This window comes from Spermophilus citellus (assembly GCF_964194105.1).
Source record: "Spermophilus citellus genome assembly, chromosome: 12".
Taxonomy (NCBI): Eukaryota; Metazoa; Chordata; class Mammalia; order Rodentia; family Sciuridae; genus Spermophilus; species Spermophilus citellus.
Window position 1 is genome coordinate 91,613,112 of NC_138198.1, and position 23,343 is coordinate 91,636,454.

The 23,343-nt window shown below is 39.1% G+C and overlaps 1 protein-coding gene across 1 annotated transcript in view; it reads right to left on the reverse strand.

Annotated features, from left to right (window-relative positions):
* The window catches only part of KLHL14 (kelch like family member 14), a gene marked incomplete at its 3' end in the record, with an annotated part of 95,155 nt that overhangs the window by 9,684 nt on the left and 62,128 nt on the right, over positions 1–23,343 (reverse strand). Inside the window, exons 3-4 of the mRNA XM_081263291.1 lie at positions 11,059–11,148; positions 3,357–3,435 (exon numbers count right to left, since the gene is read on the reverse strand). Coding sequence (XP_081119417.1) covers positions 3,357–3,435; positions 11,059–11,148 — 169 coding nt within the window. The remainder of the gene's footprint in view (positions 1–3,356; positions 3,436–11,058; positions 11,149–23,343) is intronic.

Sequence of the window (23,343 nt, forward strand, 5' to 3'; positions counted from 1 at the left end):
TTCCTAACTTCAAGTGCAATTTATGTTGAAATTCCACTAGCAAAAATTGTCTTTGACTTATTCTCTTGCATACCCAAAGTGAGAATTCTTAAGACACATTATAGACTGTTAATGGTCTATCAGCAACTACTGTGAATATTTGCTTGAGCCTAAAATTTTAACAGGCCAGATCTCTCTTAGGAATGTTCCTTCCTCTCCATCCCATATGAAGAGCACACTTGATTTAGACTATTTTTTGTTTGTTTGTATTGTGGAAAAGTAAGTTCAAGGTCATTAATGATTCTTTTAGTGACATCCCTCAATTTGTATTTCAGATTGTTTATTTCTTATGTCTCTCTCTTCTCCTTGTCCCCACTGCCAAAAGAAATATTCAATGTTTCTGAGATTCATATAGAAAGACTAACAAATAACTTCTACAAAGATACTTTAAACCCTGCTTATTTGACATATCTTTCTGAGTCCTTGCTGACCTTTGGGATGGTCAGTTTATATCCAGAGCATGAGACTGAATTACTATAACTTTATCTCAGCTTGAAATGTTGACGTCCATCATCAGGTAAAAAAACAACAGATTTTTCAAACAGAATATTGTCTCCTGTGGTTTCTTATAAGAATCTTAGAAGCAAAATATTTAACTTTGGAAGCATTTTTGATGTATTAACTTCTGGCCTCTCACTTCCTTTGTGAAATAAAAGCTGTGTTCTTCAAAGAGCTTTTTCTTTTTCTGATCTTTTAAACTAGCTAGGGGGTAAGATGCCATAAGAATAATACTTAAAATGTCTATTTCATTGAAAAAATTGAAGTGATCAAAACATTTCTGTTGATCCAGATTTTCAATTTTGCCCTTTCCTTCTTACTGCAGAATCAGATTCTAAATCTAAGACCAAAACAATTCCTCAGCATTACATTTAAATTTATATTTTCATCCGATGATTTGGCAGTCAATTCACACTGGCAGGCAAGAGATGCATGAGCTGCCCACGGTGAAGTCAGCCTGCAGGCTGTGTGCCCAATTCCTTCTGAACTGGGAGAAGACTCAGCAGTTTTATTACCTAAGCTTTGGGACCTCTGATTAGGCAAGATATCGTAGTAATCTATCCACCCAGCTCTGAAAGAATGAGGTATCCTGGAGTTGGTTCACAACATGTTTCTGTTATTCTCAATCAGTTTTGGTAATTTCTCAGCATAACAATTTCTCAGTAGTTTGGTAGTATAATGAAAGAGGTGGCAGAGACTTCTGGTTTGATTCATAATCTACATATTATAAAATAAACTCAAGTAAATGTTTCAATAGACTTTTCTGATCTGAAGAGTGTCTCATATACTTATGATTATTTTTCTTCAACGTTTAATCACCAATTAGTCCACTGATGTTTCCTGCTATTTGAAATGGGAGCCTGGCAATGACAGGAAAATTTCCTTTGAAGTTATGGATTGCTGCCTGGGTCAACCAAGCCATAGGAGAGATGGAGCTAGAAGATTGACTGGGCATTTGTGAGATCTGCCTTTTCCCACTCAGCTCTGTAAGGAGCTCTTTATTTGGTCTATCGAGCTGATTGTTCTAAATCTAAAAAAAAACTTCTTTTACTAGGGACCTGACATGATATACCATAATGACTTGGAAAGAAACGTTAAACAGTCCATCCTGTCAACGGTGGCTGCCGGGTGCCGACAGACCATGGCAGGTCTTTTTATCAGGTCAATGAGCTGCTAAAAATTGTCTAAGTAGGACCCTGCCATGATAGGCCATAGTGCCTCAGAGGAAGTCATTATAGACTATCAAGTAAACAATACACATTTTTAAAAAAATTACTAATTAGGTTTTGCAGCAATACTTCCCCTCCTTAGGGGCTCTACAGCGAGATAATTGACCGCGACGTGAGTTATGCCTCCCAAGCCGAAGGCGTGAAGGTTAATTATCATGGTGTACAGCCCCCAGCAAAGGGGACCGTGGTGATGAGATGATCACATTTCAAACATGGATTGACAGTTAATTTTCAAATCAAACTTTTTTTTTGAATGGTTTTGATTAAAGGGCATATTGATGCAGTGACAATACCACTAACTAGGGGAAATAACTTCTCAAAGGAGAGAGACAAGGTGCTCTGGACAAAGTCACCAGGAAGCTTCTGGCTCATGAAGTTTGTCAGGATATTAATAGACTTAGAATTATTTCTCGAGGTACCACTGAAGTAGACATTCCTAAAAGTGCCTGTGATCTTTGGCATGTGTCTTGTGTATAGCTTCTAGTCTCCTGAAAGTCTTACTCTGTCTGTAAGGCATAGATGGATGTTGAGTTTCTCTAGAGCATAGATTCATACTGTCATGTTGCAGTGATGTACATTTTTTAATAAATGGTAGTCTCTGAAAATTTCTTTTGACTTGGAATTTATGATGAAGGGTTGAATTTGATTTCAGTGCAATGTGCTCGAATGTTAAAAGAGATGTTGAGGAGAGGGGTCATGCAGGAAATATGAAAGAGCAGCAATGCTTTTGATTACTTCTTAAATAACTCAATGGAGGAGACAAAACAGGTTGCGGTTTATTGTGACTCTCATCTTGGAGAATTTGCTCAAGAGCCTATGTCCAGATATTATTTAAAAAGAACCAAGTGTCAAAATCTGTCATGTGAATTTTTATATGCATATAAAGACATGGTATTATGCCTGAATAACAGCCAGGAGATACAAAATATGTGCAAATATAGTAGCTATCTTTTCCTTTGGTTGCTAGGAGACTTGGACGAGATAAACACTCTGTTATGTCAAAGAATTAAATGACACTTTGCAGGACTATTTTTTTAAGCTAATAAATGACCTGTTCTGGAAGACATTTGGTGAGGCAAAGGTAAACTATCTGAGTTAATAAGACTTGGATTTACTAGTGAACAATTAAATTCAAATAAATATTTAAATACCAAATATTTAAATGTCAAGCTCTAATATTGAATATTAAATTTAAGATTGAATAGTTTAACATTGAAATTGCTGCACTGACATGCATATCATTATGGGAATGGTGTTTTATATTTTGGTTTTAGGATTTAAATATATTAGCACCAAGAAGAGGAAGAGGGCCAGTAGAAATACAGCTCTGTTTGCAAAATATCAATCATTACAGTAAAAGAAGACAAGTCACAATTTTTTTTCTTCCTACATTAAATAATTGATTGATTTAATTATTTTTCTCTGTCAAGTCAACAAGACAGGTAATCTAAATTGGCTAGGCCAAGTTTTGTATTTTGCCAATATCTCCCACATGAACACTGGTTAGCATTCTTCATCATGGAAAACCCTCTAGCACCCATGCTTCCTGAGAAGCAGTCACACATTTTCAGACATAAGAAATGAACTCACCTTTCTTGCATGGGTGGAAGTTGAATCCAGCTATTGAATCGGGGATCATATCGGCTGACAAAATTTGTACTATGTTTTCCTGTAAAAATACATTTGAGACACTTAAAACTTAGATTTCTTTGTTGATTTGCACATTTAGTAGTTTTTAAATGAGGTCTTGCTGTTCTCAGGTTTGACAGGTGAATTTAGTAGAGGGGCAATGTAACAGCACTTGAAATCATCGTGAATGCATGTGCCTCCTCAAAATGGTCCCTTTTTCTTCGATTTCCCTTTTATTATTTTTGGAATGACTTAGGATAAAACTAAATCAACCAAGTATGTTTACTAAACTGCTTTTATCACACTGTTAAGGTAAAAATTTTGTGTTTTGATGCTTTTATATTTTAAAAACAAAAAGCTATCATCTATAAATGATCAGTTCCAGAGACTGGTTTGTATAGTATCTTTAGTTAGAGTTGTTTTTTTTTTTTAATTTCTTTTCTTTTTTTCCTGAAAAAAATTTAAAATCTTATTTTTTTTGAAAAATCAAATTCACAACAAAATTGAGGAACACACAGAATTTCCCATCTCTCTCTTCCAGCATATGCCTAGCTTCCCCCATTAACAGAACTTCTTTGATTGACCCCCAAACCATAGTGTGGTATTCTTTTGTCTCCTCGTGGAAATAATAGCAATCACTACAGTAAGAGCCTGAGTTGGGAAATCAGTTTTGTACCATGCATGTCATGCAAGTTCTGCATGTGCATTAGGGGGAAGCACAGTGGCTGTGTCATATACACAAGTACATGTGCTGAAATGAGTCCCCAAGCTGCTTAACCAGCTCATCCCCTCTGTTGAGCCTAAGAAGCCTAAGAATACCTAAAAGCCTCCAAGGTATTAAAATACATCTAATTTTGCATACATATTGAGGGTGGGTGAGGTGGGTGGAAAGAGAGAGAGAGGGGAAGAGAGAGAGAGAGGGAGGGAGGGAGGGAGGGAGGGAGGGAGAGAGAGAGAGAGAGAGAGAGAGAGAGAGAGAGAATGTGTGTGTGCATGCATTCACACAGGCAGGGACACATAACCTAGTTATTAATTGCACAAATATATATTGAGCACTTACTAAATGACTCAGTGACTTGTGTGTTTTAGGCTCTGAAAATATATTGGTATACGAGAAAGGCAAGGTCTCTATCCTTGTAAATGAATTAATGAACACATTATACAATATCAAGTAGAGTTGAACGTTATAAAGAATAATAAATCAAGGAGTGATGGAGGGGAGGCCAGTTGAAACAGGAAGGCCACCTGCTTACAGTGTGTGCTGCAAGCTATGCACTTATCAGCAGGATGGACCTCACAGGCATTGGGGCAGGAAAGTATAAAATCTCTGGCTGGTGATGAGTTCCAAAACAGTGAACATGCTGGAGTGACTGGGCAGAAATCAGAGAGGTGTCAAGGTCTAGAATACATGTGCTTGTGGACCAAAGTAGGATTTTGTATCTTGCTACAAGAACAACAGGAAGTGGAGAGCTCTGAGCAAGTGAGCAACATGGCTAATTCATCACTCTGGCTGCTGTGTACAGAAGAGTTGGTAGGAAGACCACTGCAGAAGAAGGAATTGGATGTAACCATTTAGAGAGAGGGTATGGGATTGGAAGATAATGATCCTCATAATCACCACTGGAGTAGAAAAAGAAAAAAACAACAAAGGAAAGGAATTATCAGAGATAAGAGGGAAAGTATGGTGTTTTGAAAGCCAAGTCAAACAGCTTTTGAAAATCAGGGGGTGGGCAACTGAGAATGTACCACAGTACTTGGCAACATGGAAGGTGGCATGGCCCTTACAAGTGCTGCTTCAGTGAAACGACGGGGCTAAAACCCTGCAGGGACTACTCAGGAGACACTTAGGTGTTGGAAAATAGAGGTAAGAGGGTGGGCAATGCTTCTTAGGACTTTTGCAATCGAAAGATTATAGCTGGAAGATACAGCATTCATGGGAAGGTTGCTTGGTTGTTTTGTAAGTTCAGAAACACTGGAAAGTCCTTGAGCAAGCAAAAACAGAGAGTTTATCTCCTAAATGCTTCTGTGTTCTTGAAACTAAGAAGCAAGGCCAGCAACTGAGAGTGACAGTGAGGATTTTGGAAAAGGAGGCATTGAAGGAGAGAAAAGACATGAAATAATCATCAGGGGGGGGTGTGGCTGAGTGCACTGATCACAGATATTTAGTAGGGTTGACGAGCAGCCAGTGTGGCTGTGTGGTTTTCTCCTCCAGGTTTAGCTGCTCAGGAGCAAGGAAGAGGTGGAAGAGAGTTGGGTTTAACCAGAATCAAGATTGCTAGGCAAGGGCTGGGGATGTGGCTCAAGAGGTAGCGCGCTCGCCTGGCATGCATGCGGCCCAGGTTCGATCCTCAGCACCACATACCAACAAAGATGTTGTGTCCGCCGAGAACTAAAAAATAAATATTAAAAAATTCTCTCTCTCTCCCTCTATCACTCTCTTTAAAAAAAAAAAAGATTGCTAGGCAAGAGGAAGGAGAGAGAGCTGTGAGGACTGTGAATGAACAGAGTGAAGTAGGGGTGGGCTAGAGAATCTAGGCTCCGTAAGGAGGGAAGTCAGGACATAAAGGGGTGATGGACAAGTGGCACGGTCAAGTGAAGGAGGTGGCATTACCAGGGAAGCAGTGGATAGCTGCCACATAAAAGGGGCAGTAGAGGGTATAATCTAAAAATCTCATTTAAAGTGCATAGGATTTTCAATATGTGGGAGTGGCAAAGGAGAGGAAGGAGAGAAGCCACCTGCTCCAATAATATGAAGTATGTGGGGAAAAGAAACAAACACTCACTAGACAGGCTAGGAAAGCAGTACTCTCAGAAGATAGCCTGGTTTTGAGTAGAAAGGAAATAGAAAAAACATTCAGAGAAGTGTTTAAGGAGTATAGACCTTTGGCTAATGTGAGATTAGGAGTTCCAGATATCATGTGAGAGAGTGGATGGTCAGGTTGGGTGATAAATTGAGTTTTTTTTTTCTGGTGAGGTACACAAAGAGATGAGAACACCAGGGGGGTCCAGAAGACTTGGATTTCTCATAGGGGAGGCTCCAAAGTAAGGAGGATTTATGTCTAGAGTAGGCTTAAGAGTAAGTTTTTGTGAAACTTGCAATAATTATAGAAAAAAATGTCATCCTTGATACTCAAGTTCCAAGGTTAAGGAATGCAGAATGTTTCTCTCTGAAGTTTGGTTTAGAATGTCCCTTTGAAAGAAGACATCTATCTCCTCTGGCAATGGGATACAGAGTACCTTCATGTGCTGAGCAGCAGAGATAGGAACAGGCAGTATTCATTTCTGGTTGTAATAGGTAGTGGCCTTGGCTTAGAGAAAAGGTGTAGCAGGGCCTGGTGGGAGATGGAATTGTGATAAGAGTTTCCAGAGGCAGAGTACATGGAATGAAAGAGAGTCAAGGATAGAGGACTAGGAAGATAAAAATAATGGTGGCATTCCAGAAGTGGCAAAGGTGTAGAGAGGATAATGAACCTTAAAAGGAATGAGGGTGGTGGAGTGAGGAACCTGAGAGACAATGGAGTTTTTCTCTTCTCCTCTGTGACTTACTGTTAAGACTCTTCCAGCAGCTTAAGAGTGGTGGATACACAATGGAATTTTGAATTATTATTATTATTATTATTATTATTTTGCTTTTTCACTTTCTCTCCAACTCTTCCAGCACTTCTCTTTTTGGGTGATGCCCTATCACCAGACACCATTATTGACTAGCCCTTGAATGAAGTGATAAATGGGTAAGGGGTGGCAGTTCATAATCAGTGGTCAAAGGGAAGGAAGTGGGAAGGAAAGGAATTTTCTGTGAGTTGTTGGTTTGGGAGGTGGTTATCAGCAAGTGACAAATGTAGATTAAGGCATTGATAGAATATATGCATATTCATTAAAATAGCAAATGCAATACTATCACTAATGATATGAAGGAAGTTGATAGGAATTAATATTTATACTCTACCTGGTAGAAAGATTATATATGTGTCCTGTTTATATTTCCAGTAACCAATTTTTATTTTCTGACTTCAAATTTTGGTCTTATAATCTAGACCCTCAGGAAGTAAGACTATGTTTGAAGAGCATGCATTTGTGTTTTATGAGCATGTATTGAAATTTAGAATTTTATATTTCATTCAAGGATGTATTTTATGAGCATGTATTGAAATTTAGAATTTTGTATTTTATTCAAGGATATTTCATTTCAGGCACCTTTTTCACAAGAATTAAAGTTTAACTTGAGATGATATTATCTTTGGAGGCACACTGATGTAGTATTTGAAGCCATGGATTTGAAAATTTTCTATTACACTTCCTAAAGCACATTTATATGTGATCAAAGGATTGCTATTCTTCATAAGATCTAGTATTAATTGCATGAGGTATTAGAATATGAAAATTCCATATTTTTGAGATACTTGAGTTCTTCCATAGTTTTCTTAATGTGGAATGATGAAGAGTTCTTTGTGAGTGAGTAAAAGCCACTTCCCATTGTGATATAATAGAGATTTAATTTTACAAGAGAAATAGCAAAAACACAATTGTTTCTATTGTGGTTGAGCACATGAATAGATTTTGATTATGTTCTAGGCAGTGTAATGCAGTGATGTTGTCACCGGACAGCATTATTGACTAGCAGACTTAGAGATTAAGGCTCTGGAGTCTTACCTACTTTGGAATCAGTTTAGCTTCTTGTAAGCGGTGTCGTGACCAGTGCCTTGCCTCTTGAGGCTTAGTGTCCTCATTGTAAACCTTGCTCATAGAACATGGCTCACAATATGGTTGTAAGGATTAAGTGAAACAATGTAAGTAAGTGCTTAGCAAAGTTTCTAGCTAAAATAACAATTACTTAATAAATATCATTACTAATATTAAAGAAGTCTGCTATCATTGACCAGATGAATGCAATATGAAGCTACTTGGAAAATGTTTATGAGATTGTGATGGATGATCTTGGTATCCAGCCAGATCCCTTTTATCAAAGAGATGCACCATTTCCTAGGCGGCTAATGGTCAAGCTCCTCCTTCAGCTGAACAGGCTGCCTCAACTTCTGCCCTCATCCTCCACCTGGGGAAGACACTAGCCACTGACTGTCAATGACACAGGGTACATAAGACTGCCTAATTGCTGCAGGTGCAACCAATTTTCTTCTAATTTGGAGCCCAAGCCAGTGGCTCATCAGCCTTTGCGCAGATCTATGCAAAATGACACCATGTGCCCAATAAGTCAGGGACAGAATGACTCAGCCGCTCAGCCTTCCATGTGGAAGCTTCCAAAATTCTAAAAGGGATCTTACAGAAAGAGAGAGAGAGAGAGAGCTGCCAGGCTTCTATTGAGACTAACTGTAAAATTAAAATGTAGTAATTATAGCTTTACTCAAATTTAATTCTGAGCTTCTTAGTGGCTGAAACAAAGAGAAGAGGCAGTTAGTCACATGATTAGCATTGGTAATAATTTTCAAAAGCACACAACGCCTCAGCACTTTAGTCTGATGCTTCAGCGTGTTGGTCTGATGACAATTTGTCATGTGAGTCTCCACTTTGAGCATGCTGAGTGACAATGGGGAGTGGCATCCTTGAAGTCATGCCTTTTGGGGTTCAGGTGGCCTTTTCTCATAGCATCTTCACACAGGGCTTTAAACCCAGTTGCTGTTTCTCTCCGGGTAGGGTGGAAGAAATTTGGGGTAGTCCAATATCATAGTCTCATGGGGCGTCCAAATTAGTTCAGAGGTAAAATCTTGATCCTCTAGACCAGAGGGAGGAATATGTCCTTTAAGCTCTCTTCATCCTCCACCCAATTCTCTGGACTGTGTTTTTTTGATCTGAAGTTGAACAGCAAGCAGTTAAGGGCTGTGTGTGTGTGTGTGTGTGTGTGTGTGTGTGTGTGTCTGTCTGTCTATCTGTCTGTTTCAACCCAGGGAGGAGATTCTCTGAGTTGCTAAGAGGTGACTTATAGGAATGGGAGGTTCAGAGTGCTTTGTGAAAACTGAGTTGTGGCATAAAGACTGGGAAACAGAGGCCTAACCCATAGGGGAAGAGAGGTGGGCTGAGAGAGTACTATGAATTAGGATTTTCCAGCCTTTTTCTGTCATGTTTTAATTTTAATTTGACCTTCCAAAAGAACATTCTGCAGGTTCTTTGCTTAGATTAACCCAATGTTTGTGCACTGTGTTTACCTACAAATGCTCCATTGAATTCTCTCACTGAGGAAGGCTACGTAGGTGAATTTACTGTGGATTGTATGTAAGTCAAGGTCTTCTGGGAACATATCAAATCCATCACTACAGAGGTAAGTTCAAGGAGTAATGTGAAGTATCATTTTTGCTCTTGTTCTAAATCTATTTCTCATGAAAGCCCAGGAGCTATCTCCTTTCCAACACTGAGACACAAGACTTCAGGTCTGGAAAAAAATGTTTCTCCCCTTTCTTAAAAGAAATGTTTTTGGTGGGTGGCCTAGATGGTTTCCCTGTAGGATTTTCTAGAGCAAACAGATGTAACAATTTTTCTGTAATTTGCCTCAGTGCAGATGCTGAAAGAGCATTCACAATAAAATACATGCAGTATATGTAATTTCAGCTAGATGTTCTGGGGTTTAAAAGTAAAAATGTGTACCTGCAATCTGTTTTATGGTTTCTCAGTCATAATTATCTCTGTTACACAGAAGGCTACAACTGCAACTCCTCCTCCATGTGCAAGCTTTCCAAAAATACCTTGATAATTTTGCATATTCTGCAAGGCACAGTGTTCTCCTTGTGTTTGGCTTGGGAAGTGTGTCAAAAGGTTTAGTTTCTCTTTGTGGTACATTTATGAAGTAATCACATCCAAGGGAGGATGGTGGGGATAACCTATGGAAGAAGACTTGCAAAGGGAACAGCCAGCAGAATGGATCTTCAGGTGTACCTGCTGCAAAATAACATCAGCTAAGTGGATGCAACTGTAGATAATGCTGCATTGTCATTTCAATAAAATGGGAGGAAAGTGGAGGAGAAGGTGGTGAGGATTTTTAGCAGCTGCAGCTTTTTACTGTTCTCTGGGGAGTTAGTTGTACTTGGGCTTGTGGCATTGGATAAGGAGAGGGGCTGGGGATCACTGTGAAGCCAAATTCCCAGGCAAAGAGTGAGTGTTCCACTACATAAGCCCTCAATGAGGTTAATGACTGGCCTTTCCTCCCATTGTCAGCCAAATTTCCTGACTACTTTATTTGTGCCTGTTGCATGGAAACACATTTGCCACACCAATTACAAAATGGATCCCTACTAATGCCTTCAGTGAAAACATACTTGTTGAGCATTGATAGGGTTTGAATTATGTGTCCCTCAAAGGTCCATATGATGAAGTCTTAGTCCCCAGGATAGTGGTATTGGGAGGTAAAGGAACCTTTAGAATGTAGGGCCTTTGGGGAGATCCTTGGTTCACTGGGGGACATGTCTCCAAAAGGGATTATGGAAACCCTGCCTGTCTTCTCTCTCTTTGCCTACAATCACGATTGGCTCTTACATGCACTCCTGTCAAGATGTGTCCCATCTACTGCCCTCACCAGACTCAGACAATGTCTTTGGACTTCACAACTGTGAGCTAAATAATCCTTTGCTCTTTAAAGTTAGTTGCTTCAGGCATTTTGTTTTAGTAACACGATGCTGATTAACACAAGTAGCTACAATTAAAGTTATTCAATAATTACCATTCGGATTCCATTGGTCCTCTCCACCCAACACGAACAAGAAGTTTTCTACCTCCACAACGCAGTGATGGGCACTGTTGTATGGCATAACTGGAATTAAGAGAAAAGAGATTGTATAATTTTTTCCATCTTAGGACCTCATACCTTGGCTTACCAGTTATTTACTTACCCGAGGTGCATAAAATGTGCGACTCAGTCAGAAGGAAGAAAACAGCATAAGTAGCAGAACGGCTACCCAGCAATCCAGCCATCCCCAAACACTGGCTTAGTGATGTGTTCCCAGCAGTTTCAAACCCAACCCATTTTGATTAATTTTACATAATGTTATTCCACAAATCAGTCAAGAACAACCTGTCATGCTGTTTTGGATTCTTAAGTCCTTCTCACCTGCCTGATGCTGGGGATGACATTCTCAAACAATGACTGACACTCCCAAATGGTCAGGACTGGCAATTACTTCTTGGAAGAAGTAATGCTGAATATACTTGGAGTCACTAAGTTGCTTTGCCCAAAGTTGGCTTGCTGGCAATCTTTCCATAAACAGACTCGGGGTGCTTGGTAGCTCTCTATTCCACAGCAATGAGCAAGCTGAATTTCCATACAGTTTTCAGTTTTTAAATTAAGGTCCTGCTGATTTAATGCCTCCTCCAAATGTATACGCTTAATTTCCTGTACAATGTCATTAGCAGCACAATCACACATTTTCTATCTATCTGCATAGGAGCTCTTCTGTAACAAAGACGAAAACTGTCAGGAACATCACAAATATACCTTCTCCTCACCTCTCCCTGCCCTACTGCAGTGGGTAAGAGGAGGGGGCATTAATCAGAAACCCACGAAAGCAGATTTTTCCATGTTTGCTCTCATTTGCATCGCCTTTGGGAAGTCACAACATACAGAAGAGTTTGCCCCTGTCACCTTTTGTGCCGTGCAGTTTTGGTCTCTGCTAGCCTAATATCATAGGGTAAATGTAAACCTATACAGCCTTAGTTATCCTATCACTTGCAGTGGTTGGGGCCCAGTGACACTAGTAGGAAAAAATGATGTCCTTGTTCAGCTCATCATATGGGCACCTTAAATCTGGTGAGGACAAATGGGGAGGTGATGTGCATGTTCAGGCAGGGAACTTATTGCTTGACACGGATCAACAGAGCACTTAAGAAATCAGTGCAGTGGGAAATCAATATGAGTCCCAGCCAACTCTTATTCTGTGCTCTTTTGCCAATGCAGAAAGGGAGGGGGGGGGGAAGAAAGAAAGAGATGGAACCTATCTCACACCTGACTTATTTTGGGTGATATATATCTCTCATTTCATTTTGTTTTTATTATCTTTTATTTTCCTCAGAAATTGCTTATACTGGATAAGGTATGTAAATAAAAAAAAAAAAAGGAGGAATTGGTATAGCTTTGAGAACTGTAACTCGGAGAGTAAATCGGATCATTTAAGGTTCTTGCCAAAGGATTGGAGGAGTTTTGATTAATTCATTAGTGCATTTTTAGCTTCAAATATTCATTGTTTTGTGAAGTTATTTCCATGGGGGAGAAGGTGTTGGTGTTTGAACCCTCCATTTGGGGAGAAGATGGTGTAGATATTGGGTATATGTTGGTTTGAGTGGTCCATGAATTAGGGTCAGTGGACTTAGAGTCCTAGGAATGTCCTGAGTCCCTCAATCCTCAGTTTGTCTCTTTGGAAAAAGCTTTTAACTGTGTGGATCCTGTTGGTTTCACCACTCACAATTCATAGGGGCAGAATTTTTGCTGGATTTACTGTGTAACTAAGGTGGGGTATGTTTTAAAGACTTGTTTGTTTTTTTAAAAGTTAACTCACTGATGTTTGAATTATGATTCTGGTACAAAATACACAAACCAAAAGTAGGCTGTTCTGTGTTATATTGCAAGTGGTCCTCTGGCCAGTGTGAACTTACACAGCATCGTCATTTTTGACAGTGCAGGAACGGAGCCATCAGCCCAAACCTACTTATTCTATGACCATCACACTTCATATGTTTATTTTAAACTTTTGCTAAGTTCAATGCACAAATCTTAAAAATAAGGAAAAAATTGTATTTCCTCCTTCTTAACTACAAGTCCAGCTTTGTAATATAGCACAATCTCTGAAATTATAACAACAATTATGTTTCCTTCTTGTCATTTATTTGCTCCCATTCAGGCAAGCAGAAATTAAGTGAAGGAAATAATACATGATTTATTTTTAAGCCTCTTTCTCATTTCATTACCTCTATTGTTATGTTTTATGCAAACAAATGAAACTATTGTACTAAGCTAACTACTCAACTCTTCAAAATAAGAGGAAAGAAGGTTTTTGAAGTCATAATATAAAGACCACTTGAAGGTATTTTCATTTATTCCACATACATTTACTCTTGTTTTAAAAGCTTGTATACTTTATTTTTTGATTAAACATTTTCAATATTATCATTCTCGAATTGCCTTTTCTGAATTATTATCATGAAGTGAACGGCTATACATATACACAAAGAACTCTTTGAAATTATTTTCAATGTAAAATCCTCCCAAATTTATTAGGGAGGGAAAAATCTATATTCAATCAATGTTTGAATTTTGCAAAAGACCTAATTTCTTTGACTTCTGATTAAACAGAAAGCCAAATAGGGCAGTAAGCAAGAGCAAACAATCTGTTTAAAGAGGCACTGGGTACTGAACTTATTGATTCTGCTTTAAATAACACCAAATACATCCCGGCTCCTTTCCAGATTTCTCCAGAGGTGGACACCTGCTTTGCCTTCACAAGGAGGAGGTTTGTACTCCACGTTCCTATACAGCCCGGCGTGAGTTTTTAGCGTGTCAGTCAGTGAGTTAGAGGGAAAGGGGAAAGAGAAGCTAATCAGGATGAAATGAGATTAAAGGCTGTCTAATTTTACAGCAACTGTGATCCATCAGCCACTGTGAAAGTGACAGTGGAAATGAATGATGGAGACAGACAGGTGGGGCTGTACATTTCACTGATTTATCCTCAAATGCACTGGGCCTTATTTTATTGAGTGAACATGACCGCATTTATCATGACTGTCATCTAAAGCCACTTCCCTCCATTTAAAAAGGTCACTTTACTCAGAGGGAGTAGGAGAGAGGCACTTTCAAATCAGATTTAAAATCTAATAACACATGTTTATAAGGCCCTTTGTGAGATTTCCCAACTTTACTATAAACAGACTTGTAGTCCTAGAAGGAAAGGGGTGGGGGGAGCCAGAAAATTGAAAAGAAAAAAAATAGAAAAGAAACCCCCGCCCCAAACCCCCAAATATACTTTGGTCATCTGATGGAGCCCTTTCATTTAGTCTCTAAATTTGAAACAGTCTGTTCTTTTTTTTTTTTTTTTTTTTTTTTTTACCTTTCCAGCTCTAAACACCTGATCTACTGTAGTCTGGGGATTGAAATAAAGTATGTACATTGAATATTTTTAGTTAAGAAGGTAGGAACCAGATGATGTTATAGAATAATAAACTTGGAGCAAAGGTAAGTCATACTATTTACTTTGCAGTATGACTTATCATCACCACACATGAAATCTAGGTTAGCAACTGCTACAAGCTAAATCTCAGCTACAATTAGCTCATATACCTGTGAATTGTTAATTTTAGCCATAAACATTTCAGTCAATGAAGAGTTTTAACCTACACCTCTACCAGTGCAATAAAATGTCTTAGAAGGTTATGCACAAAATCTTTCTCTGTGGATGTGAACATAATCAGACTGTCAGAGTGCTATATGTTGCTTTTCACAGTAATAAGCATTACCAAACATTTACTATGTGCCATGCATGTGTAAATTAAGTAATTTTATATATATATATATATAGATATAGATATAGATATACGTATATATCTCTATCTATCTATCTATCTATCTATATATATATATACCTATATTATGTCTGTAAAAATATAACAACACACATGTTTGGTTCATGCTATTCATTTGCTTGCACTCAGGCAGAAATTAAGTGAATGGGGAAGATTCACAATATAATACCTAATAAAATATTATTATGATAAAATATATTGATATAAATCTACCTATGTTTGCATGCATATTTCCTTTAATACAAATAGCTATGAAGCAGGCATTACTCATCCATTTTATATCTATAAGAAATACTGAGGCCTTGAGAGGTTAATTCACTTGTTGAAGGTCATATTCAGCTAATGAATGGCAGAGATTGAATCCAAACACGGGAATATCAGGACCCCAACCCACGCTCTTATTCATTTCACTCTACTGATTTTCAATAGGTATGTTCATCCAACCAACAAGTAATTACTGAGTACCTGAGTGTTCAATGATGGTATTCCTGAAATTTGTATATAATTTTTATACTGAATCATATTTTAAATGTGTTTATTAGTTTGATATTTGAAGAAATCCTTAAGTAAAGCAAGCAGACTGCTTTAAATTTGTTTTCTATAAATCTGGGTATTTAAATAGTTGACATTCTTAAAATAGTGTACATTTGTTTGACGGAGTCAGAAAAACACTTAGCAAATCAGCCAGTAAAGGTTGGGTAAAGAGTCTATGGGCAGAAGGTTATTCTTATTATTTTTTAAATTGGAAGTCCCCATTTCAATCCTACAATTAGATTCATGAATATCAGGGGCATAGAGGTCTTTTTCCTGGCATAGAAAAAGCCCAGAGGGCTTGTTTGTATTATGAAGATCTTATTCTACTGACGATCCACACTGCTCTGTCTCCTCCCTTGTTTTCTCTCTTGCAACAGAAAGCCTAGGTACCCTTCCCATGAATGCACGCATTTTCACGAGAATGCACACATATCCATGAGAATCCAAACAAGAGATTGTGTAGGGCAATGTCAAGTGTATAGGACTGCCCGCTCAATGGTTATTGAATGTTTGTCATTTCAATGCAACAGTTATAGAGATCTTCATTTCCTTTTGGGCTCAAATACATAAACTTGCAAAACTATCCAAAATGACATGTTTCTTAATATTTTTGGAAAAGTGATTAAACACCCATGGTAAAATACAATCTTAAAAAAAAGGAGGATATATTCAGCACCAAAAAGTTCCTCTCCTATTCCTGACCCTTAATCTGTCACTCTTCTCCCTTAGAGGCCATCACTGCCATTTTCTTGAAAACAGATGGTAGCAACATATAGATGCATTGTTCAGTATCTTGCGCTTTTGCACTAAAGAATATATTCATTTATTTCCCATTAATCGAATGTGTTCTGTGGCTACTCCATGCCAGGAAAAGCTGTACCTGCTGAGAGGTCCTGGGGAACAATATCTAGGAGCATCAAGTCAGAGGAGGCGTATTTATACACAAATAAAATAGGCCCTTTTGTTTCAAATGACAAGTGCAACAAAGACAGGTCAGTTAGGGTCTGGGAGAAAGAGTGACAAGGGTGGGGAGCTCTGATGGTGGCTGGAGAGGTCTTTCTGATGGGTGACTTTAGAGTAGAGGAGTGACTGAAATGAGGGAGGGAGCCAGGCAGGTGTAGGTGCAGGTATAGCCAAGGCAGAGGTCTTGAGGCACAGGCTGGGAAAGACTTCAGCTCAGCAGGACCCGGAGCAGAGGTGTCCCAGCAGAGGTCTAGGAGGGAGGTCATGGGCGGGTCAGTGTGATGTGGGAGGGAATGATCAGAAGATAACACTGGCACTGTCTTCTGTTGCATTATTTTAAATGGCTGCAGTGTTCTGTTTGATGTGTGTCCTGTAATTTATTCCTTTCCTTTCTGATGGCCATTTATGAATTTATTCAACAAACATTTGACCAAAGACTCATTAGGTGTAAACACTTTTCAGGTTGCTGATAATGTAGCAGGGAACAAAGCAGATAATGGCCCTTCTCTCCTAGAGCTTTCATCCCTACATTATAGGGAGAGAGAAGAACACAAGCAAAGAGTGAAGAGGAACACAGTCAGAGGGCATGAAGAGAAACTGAGTGGGACAATGGGCTAGAGGGTAAGTGTCTGGTTGCTGATCCAGTTGGAATGGTCTGGGAAGACACCACTGTGGAGTGATAATTAAGGTAGAATTTGGAGAGTGAGATGGAGTCATTTGTTAAAAAATAAGGGGAGAGAATCCAGGCAGAGTGCAGAAGTCGGGATGAGTCAGCTGTGTTGGAGAGGCAGAGGGAGAACCTGTGTGTGGGGAATACCAAGGGCAAGGGCCAGATAGGCAGCAGCTGAGGCCAGAGCGCAGGCAGAGGCTGCCAAGGGGGTCTTATAAAAAGTGGTGTGCATTTTATTCCAAGGGTGTTAGATAGACACTGGAGGGGTGTAAGCAGCAGGTCAACATGATCTGACTTGTGTTTTAGAAACATCATTCTGGCAACTCTTCATAATGAAGGAGTAAAAGAGAGGTTTTCCTCTCTAGCTAAGAGATCTAGCTAAGAGATGATGAAAGATTGACTAAGAAAGAACATTAGGGATACAGAGAAGGAATTTGGGCTGCAAGCGAATGCTGTTACGAACAGTACTGTGTTTAGTGTGTATGTAGACACCCAACACACACAGAGGAGTTTAGTGTAGGATGAATTCCTCCAAGTAAAATTGCCAGGCAAAAACGGTTTCATTTTACATTTTGATGGACCATTATGGCTTGGAGATGAGGTGTTCCCTGAAAGCTTATGTGTGAGGCAATTCAGGAATGTTCAGAGGTAAAATGATTAGATTATGAGAGCTGTAACCTAATTAGTGGATTCATTTGATGGATTACTAATTTGAATAAACCAACTAGGTGGTAAACTGTAGGCAGGTGAGGTGTGGCTTGAGAAAGCAGTTGCCTTTGGGATTTATATTTTGTCTCTGGCACCTCCTCTCTCTCTACTTCCTGACCTCCATGTGTTGAATAGCTGTCCTTTGCTGTTCCTCCGCCATGATGCCTCACCTCAGGCTCAGAGCAATGAAGCCAGAGAGCACAGAGACCTCTGTGCACTGAGACCTCTTGAAACCATGAGCCCAGAATAAACTTTTTCCCCTCTAAGTTGTTCTTTTCAGGTATTTTAGTCACAGCAAAGCAAAACTGACAACACATGGACCTTCTCACATTGTACTCCATCTTTACATTTGTATCTTTGCCAACACGATAGATGAGCAATTGGTGTCTCATAGTTACAATTTAAATCTGTGCCCATTTATTATGGTACAGATTGAACATCTTTTCATATACTTAAAATCCATTTGTATTCTGTATATTTTTCTGTTGGGTTTTGATTTCTTGATATAACTTATTTTATGTATAATGAAATGATTTCTGTTTTTAAGATATTCTTTTCTTGGGAGTTATCTAAACAGGAAAAATAAATGATATTTTGGAAGCATGGTTTTGTTAGAATATATATTTGTGAAATATTTACTCATTGAAGCAAATTCAAATAGCAATTACATGCTGTTGAAAACAAATATAACCTGAAAGAAAGATGCCTCACTTTAATAATACTGAGTGAATATTCCTTGCCATAGAATCCCGGAGGGGTTCCCTTCCCAACAATTTATTCGATTTTATAGTAAATGCAATTGAAAAACATAAACATTAAAAATTTTGCTAGTTAGTTTAATCCTATCATTTAATCTCTTTGCAAAGATCTAGCAACTTGACTGATACATTTCTGGAGATAGAAATAGACACATAATAAAACATCTTATACATTAGCAGGTGCTTGATAGATATTATTGAGTAAGTAATCCACAAAAATCTCTGCTACTTTTTTTCTGGGATGTACCATACCAGAAAACTACAAATAAGTGGGAAATTGTGTATGTAGGGATGATTTGATTGTTATGGACAGTTCATTTGGAAACTTCAGTCCTCTAAGAGTATGGTCTGAATGCCAGGCACTCTACCAACTGAACTAAGTGATGAATTTGTGAACCTCCTGAATTAAAAGTTTGTCAACACCTCCCCCCATTTGATTTTGTACACAGGAAGACGTATTCTCACAGCGAAGACATAGTTAAGTGGGGTTAAGATTTGCAAATCTAAAAAATGTGCACATGTGTTAGGCTTTGGAGGCTGTGTGAGAACCAAACCAGCTTCTTCCTCTTTCATAGCTCAAAATTGTATCAAAGACCCAAAGATCCTTCTCCTGGCTCTGTACAACTATTAGACTGAGTGCATATCTTTACTGTGTCATTTGCCCAGTGATGGTACAGTATATTACCTGTCTCTCTTTTGTCACCTCCAAAGAGTCTATGAGCTCCTTGAGGCCAGACTGTGTCCTCTCTTCAGTTTTTATGCCTTTCATGATAATCAGAAATATTAATATATCAATAAATATTAGCACATGTAAGTGAACACAAGCTAAGAAAGAGTGTGGAATTTACTTCTTTGGAAGGTATAGAAAATGTGATGAATGCCAGCTGATGTGAAGGAGGGAGGAAGTGAAGAAAGGAAAGAGCAGAAAAGAGGGGTGGCTTCTAGAAGGATTGATGCCATCCTATGCAACACAAATGCCAGTTTTAAGAAAATGAGATTGGTAAACTCTTCAGGGACTGGACATATATTTCTTTCAGGACCTCTCCTAGTACCTTGCTGGTCATATCTTTCTGGAAGAGTAGGAAGTAGAAGTTTCATCATTCTACACTAGAAAAGAATTATTTAAAGAATAGTGGATTTCTTAAGTAAACTGAGTATTAGAGCAACAGATAGTATTTAAATGTTTGAAAATAAAATCCTTGACAAAGAGAGAGTAAGGTTTATTTTCACTATGGATCACACAGCAACACGATAGCAAAAATGATTGTTAAATAGTTTATAATTCTCTTAGATGATTGCCAGAAAGATGCGGCAGATGATTGAGGGCAGAGGGAAGGAAATGGGTGTCATCCATATAATGAGGACAGAAGGGTTTGCTGATGCTGATCACACAGGCTCAGTACTGGGAAGGGAACATCAGCAGTTCACATGAAAATCCATGAGGTTTCAAAAGGTCCATTTAAGAATCATTCATTTATCAGCTCATTCATTCAATCATCTTATTCAAAAATATGTACTGTGCTAAACTCTGAATGGTAAAGATTAATTGCATATCATTCCTGTGCTGTAGAGCAGACAGAAGACTGAGGGGTGGTTGGGGGAGGGGAGGGGGAGAGAGAGAGAGAGAGAGAGAGAGAGAGAGAGAGAGAGAGAGGGAGGAGAGAGAAATTGAACAAATAAGTAGAATACAAAACACTGTATGCTAAGAGAAATAAATACTCCAGAGAAGAAATAACTAAAACTCCAGGAATATAGTAGGCTTAAGCCAAATCATAGGCTAAAGAGAGATTTTTTTTTCCCCCAGAGTCTCACATCAGCCAAATCATTATCAGTAAAAGTAATATTGTTTCGTCAAATATTACTTGAGCTCCTACTATGTGCCAGGCCTTGGACTAGACTGCATAATGTTATTTTAAATTTTAATCAGCTTATTTTCTAAGAATGAATTTTTAAAATTAGATCAATGTTTTAAATATTCTCAATATGAGATCATATTATTACAAATATCAACCTTTATTAAGGCCAGAAAAAATGTGTTTGGGGAAAATGAACAAATCAAAGGGACACATTATTATCTATGCTGTCCTTACTATCGGTCCTGCTCCCTTGCTCAAGATCCCTTCTGTACCATTCCCTTCTTGGACAATCCAGCAGTCATGGCTTCCACATGGCTTCAATCTCTCCCAACATGTGGAGCCACCAGGTTATATGGAAGTAGTTGACAGCATCCTTGGAACTGTAATACCTTTGTTTCTTTTAGGTCACCCTCATTACATTTCCTTGTGTTGATTCAGTGTGTCACTGCTGCATTTATTGGACTTCAAAGAATAAATAGTTTGCTACAAAGATTCAGAAGGACGTGTGTTACGCAGGCCTCTGATGGCATTTCATGGTGTGTGCATGTGCCGAGGATACCCCATGAGCAGTAAAGCAGGTGGGCCAGGAGATCAAGGCTACACCAAGCCAACAGCGTGTAACACAGAGGGGAGATGCCAATGCGGACCATGATCTCAGGAGAAGAACGCAAGACTCTTCCTGGCCATCAAGAGTCATCCAGAGCTGCCTTTTGAGAAAGTTCCAGTCTCCCTTGCTGGGAAAAAGTCAAGAGCTAAAGCTGTGCAAATCAGAAGAGAGAAACATGCAGAGTGCTATGATGCATTCCTGTTCTTTTTTTGGCATTGCTTTTTTACTGGCATAACTAGACATCCACTGAATATTGAGTAATATTTGTTTATGAATATATTTGAGAACATGAATATTTGGTACTTCTCCTGACTTAGAATTTAGGCTGAAACCTAATGTTGAAGTTGATCTGGAGGTATATACTAGGTTTACTATGCAGGACTTGCTAAAAGCGGCCCCTAAACTGGTTTTGATCAGGTGTGTGTGTGTGTGTGTGTGTGTGTGTGTTCACACTCCATATGTATTCAGTTTATATATACAATGATATGACAGACAATTACTGAGCCAGCGTTTTAATTTTCTTTTTAAGAGAGTGGTTGAGTAGTTATATGAAGTTGTAGGAATCCTGTGCATTTTCTACCCACTAGAGGAAAAGAGAATGCTTCTTCCATACTCCACCTCAAGATGGAGCCAAGAAATCTTGGGCCAGGTATTTCCATGCCTCCAGGAGCTCTGCAGGTGCAAGAAGAGGTCTGGAGTTCAAAACCAGCATCAGCAAAAGTGAAGTGCTAAGCAACTTTAGATCCTGTCACTAAATAAAATACAACAAAGGGCTGGGAATGTGACTCAGTGGTCGAGTGCCCCTGAATTCAATGCCCCATACCAAAAAAAAAAAAAAAAAAGAAGAAGAAGAAGAAGAGGAGGAGGAGGAGGAGGAGGAAGAGGAGAAAGAAGAGGATAAGGAGCAGGAGGAGGAGGAGGAGGTCTGGGGGTAAGAGGCTGATGGGAGCCATCTATGGTGGTAGTGTGAAGGGGACCTGGGGTTGAAATGGCCTGTGCTTTTGGATATGGCAGGGTGATGGCACCCAGGGCCTTCTGTGGGCTAAGCCTGGGCTCTAGAAGCCTACTCAGCCACAGTTGTTTTGGAAGGACCTCCTACACCCTACCAAAAAAAGTTAAATACCAGGTCAAGAAGACCCTAATAGAAGCTATGTAGTAGGTATCCTATGGTGCAGTGGGAAGTGTTCAGAAAGAAGCTCGCAACAGAATCCATAAAGGCAGCTCATCACAAAACAAAGCCAGCTCTGTGCCATTTATCGCCTGTAAAGCAAAAAAGACAGGTTTTTAAAAGCACCAGGCAAATAAGGGCTTTTCTCCCTTTGTATCTCCCTCCTCCAGCTCCATCCCTGGTGGGACCAGACTCTTCAGGATTGTTAACATCATTCAGGGCAGGTCAGCCTTCCTCAGCTGCACGTCAACACAGCTGTGTGGGAAAGAGTTAACAGAGCAGGATTGACACTGTCTCCCTAGAAAGGCCTGCTGGCAAAGTTGGACTTTGGCTGGCTTCTGAGAACTTTCATTTCACAAACATTCTCCTACCTTAGCAGATAGGAGTAGCTCTTCTCTTCTGGGAGTCTGGAGTTTTGGTATGTTCTAGAAGATGCCCACTTGACCAATAAAACCCAACGGCCTGAGTCTCTAGTGAACTTTCCTATAAGATAGGTTTTCACATGTTACAATTTGACACTGGAGGAAATTCAAGTATGTCTTGTGTAGCCCCATTGGGACAGGGATCATTGAAGCTTAAGCTGACTTTCTTCTGAGCTTGGCCTCATGCACCTTTTACCTTTATTGATTTTGCTATGTATCTTGTTGCTGTAATAAATCATAATTTTGAGTACAACTACAGAAAGATTCCATTCGTCCTCCTTGTGTGTAACTAGAGTGGTCTTGGGGATCCCGGATACAATAGAAGCCAGAGAAACTTCAAATATCTTTAGGGAATAAATTTTTCCTTTACCAACCTGAAATGGCTGGGGATGCTGTGGGGACTTTCTGAAGTATAGCTCACAGGGACAGTTGAGACACCTAATAGAGGGAGTATGAAATGTAAGTATTTGCAAAAAAAAAAAAAAAAATCAAGTTGTTTTCTGTTGGCCTTATATATGAAGCTCGTTTAATGGACTATGAATGTACACATTTCTGACAAAATGGCTTCTGTACTCCCCAGAAGCACTTTTAGCTGGGCAAGCAGGGCTTCAGGTGTCCTCTGGTTGGAATCAATGTGTACATCTCTCCTGAGAATGCACCAGTGACCAATACTGTCCCTCCAGAAGTGCTAGAGGATTGGTGAAGGAAATGGATACCATGGAAATTTTTATTTCCTTAGGAAATTTCCATTCTG